The sequence below is a fragment of the Portunus trituberculatus genome, chromosome 37 (assembly GCF_017591435.1).
Source record: "Portunus trituberculatus isolate SZX2019 chromosome 37, ASM1759143v1, whole genome shotgun sequence".
NCBI classification, from domain to species: domain Eukaryota; kingdom Metazoa; phylum Arthropoda; class Malacostraca; order Decapoda; family Portunidae; genus Portunus; species Portunus trituberculatus.
In genome coordinates this window covers 21,615,729-21,618,046 of record NC_059291.1, presented here as the reverse complement: position 1 = coordinate 21,618,046, position 2,318 = coordinate 21,615,729, and the positions used below count along the sequence as shown (strand labels likewise).

General features: G+C 55.0%; 1 protein-coding gene across 1 annotated transcript; it reads left to right on the top strand.

Moving 5' to 3' along the window:
- Positions 1-500: 500 nt before the first annotated feature.
- Positions 501-1,416, top strand: LOC123514158 (uncharacterized protein K02A2.6-like). Its single transcript, XM_045271808.1, has 2 exons — positions 501-856; positions 924-1,416. Exons 1-2 carry the CDS (start codon positions 501-503, stop codon positions 1,414-1,416), a joined length of 849 nt encoding a protein of 282 aa, XP_045127743.1.
- The last annotated feature ends 902 nt before the right edge of the window (positions 1,417-2,318 follow it).

The window sequence follows — 2,318 nt, the reverse complement described above, 5'->3', positions numbered from 1 at the left end:
ACACCCTCTTGGGCAAAGGCATTGCAGCAGACATCATTAAGGTTAAGGCCATCCGTGACTTCCAGATTCCTTCCAACCTGACGGACCTCTGCTCCTTCATGGGCCTAGTAAATCAACTGGCTGAATTTACCCCAGCCATTGCTTCCACAGCCCAGCCTCTACACCCCCTGATGAGCCCCAAACGGACATTCCTCTGGACAACAGACCATGACAAGGCCTTCCTACATGTGAATCTTGTACTCCTCAGTCCTCCAGTCCTTGCATCATTTGATCCTACCCTGCCAGTCATCCTGCAGACAGACGCCTCACGCCTCAATGGTGTCGGATATACTCTGCTCCAGGATCATGGCCGAGGAAGTCTACGCTTGGTCCAGTGTGGGTCATGCTTTCTTACCAACGCCGAGACCTGCTATGCTACCATCGAGCTAGAGCTCCTCGCTATTGTCTGGGCCATGTCTAAGTGTTGACCATACCTGATTGGTCTGCAACACTTTACCCTGATGACTGACCACAGGCCTCTGGTTCCAATACTGAACCACTACACCCTAGATGCCATAGAGAACCCCTGCCTCCAGCGTCTCAAGGAGAAGCTCTCACCTTACATGTTCACAGCTGTGTGGCGGGCTGGTAAACACCTCTGCATCCCTGACGCACTGTCCAGAGCCCCAGTTGACCACCCCACACCTGAGGATGAAAACATCTGTGCTGACATCACGGCCCACCTTCAAGCTCTCATTAGCATCAACACCGTCAGCGCTGTCACAGCAGCAGACCCTTTACGCCAGGACGCTGATCGGACCCTACAAGAGCTTCGGAGCACTGCAATTAAGGACCCCACGTACTCTCAGCTCCTACAGTACGTGACATCTGGGTTCCCACTGGGTGCCCAACTCAGTGCTGCCCTACTGGAAGTTGCGGGACAGCCTCTCTGCTGACGGAGAGCTCGTCCTGTATGGGCAGCGAGTTGTGGTTCCTGCCGCCCTCTGCCGCCACACCCTGGCTCGTCTCCATGATAACCATAGAGGTGTGGAGTCCACTAAGCGACGGGCACAGCAGACTGTCTTTTGGCCGGGCATCGATTCTGACATCCGCAACACTGTACAAGCCTGCAAGTCATGCCAAATCCTCCTGCCCAGCCAGCAACAAGAACCTCTGATGTCGGATGACCACCCAAACAGGCCCTTTGAATCAGTCTTTGCAGACTTCTTCTCGGTGGCAGGGAAGTCCTTCCTAGTAATTGCGGACCGACTCTCAGGGTGGCCTGTCGTCATTCCTTGTGGTCATGACACAACCACTCTCCACACTATCCGGATGTTCTGCCGGTTCTTCAGGGAAGTTGGTGTTCCCCTCTGCCTCTGCACAGACGGCGGACCCCAGTTCACTAGCTCGGACTTCCGGAAGTTCATGGAGCGTTGAGGCGTGTACCACACTATGTCGTCACCACACCAGCCCCAGTCTAATGGCCATGCTGAGGCTGCGGTCAAGTCTGTTAAGCACTTGATCCAGAAAACTGCACCCTCTGGAGACATTGACTGAAGCCTTTGATTGGGGCCTGCTCAAACTTCGCAGTACTCCGAACTTCACAGGACACTCCCCAGCACAGGTTCTTTATGGCCGTCCACTGCGCTCATGCCTGCCTGCCCACCCAGACTCCTCCTTCTCACAGGAATGGCAAGCACGGCAAGAGGACTGTGACCGCCGAGCCGCTGCCCGTGCAGGCCAAGTGACGGCCCGGGCCCTTCCCAGGATGAGTGTTGGTCAGCAGGTACACATCCAGGACCTGACCTCCCGCCGCTGGAACAAGGTTGTCGTGGTGATGGGCTACGTCAGAACCCGGGACATCGAAATTCCCCTTCCCAGCGGCCGTGTGTATTGGCGGAACCGTCGCTTCATCCGCTCGATACCCTCATCCCCTGATGATTCTCCCCAGCAAGTTCCCATGGCCCCTTGCTTGGACACAGAAAACCAGTCCTCTCTCACTGACCCCCCACAATCCCCACGACGTTCTCCTAGGCTCAAGGAAAAAGAGTCCATCCGAGACTGCACTACGAGCGTGAGAGGGAGGGAGGTGTGGATACATATAATTGACTATGTATGTACCAATACTTGTGAAGTATGTACACATTAGGTAGGAACACAGTAAATGTGCCCTTGTGTGAGATGGTAAGAGTACACTGTATAGTTACCGATTCTCACACCAGGCGCCAGCACCATGAGTAGCAGACGTCCCAGCGGTCCACGGCTTACCCACCTTGGTCGCCTCTGTACTTCTTGGCCCCAGAATACACCAACCAGCCTCTTTTGGTGTTTCTCTGTGA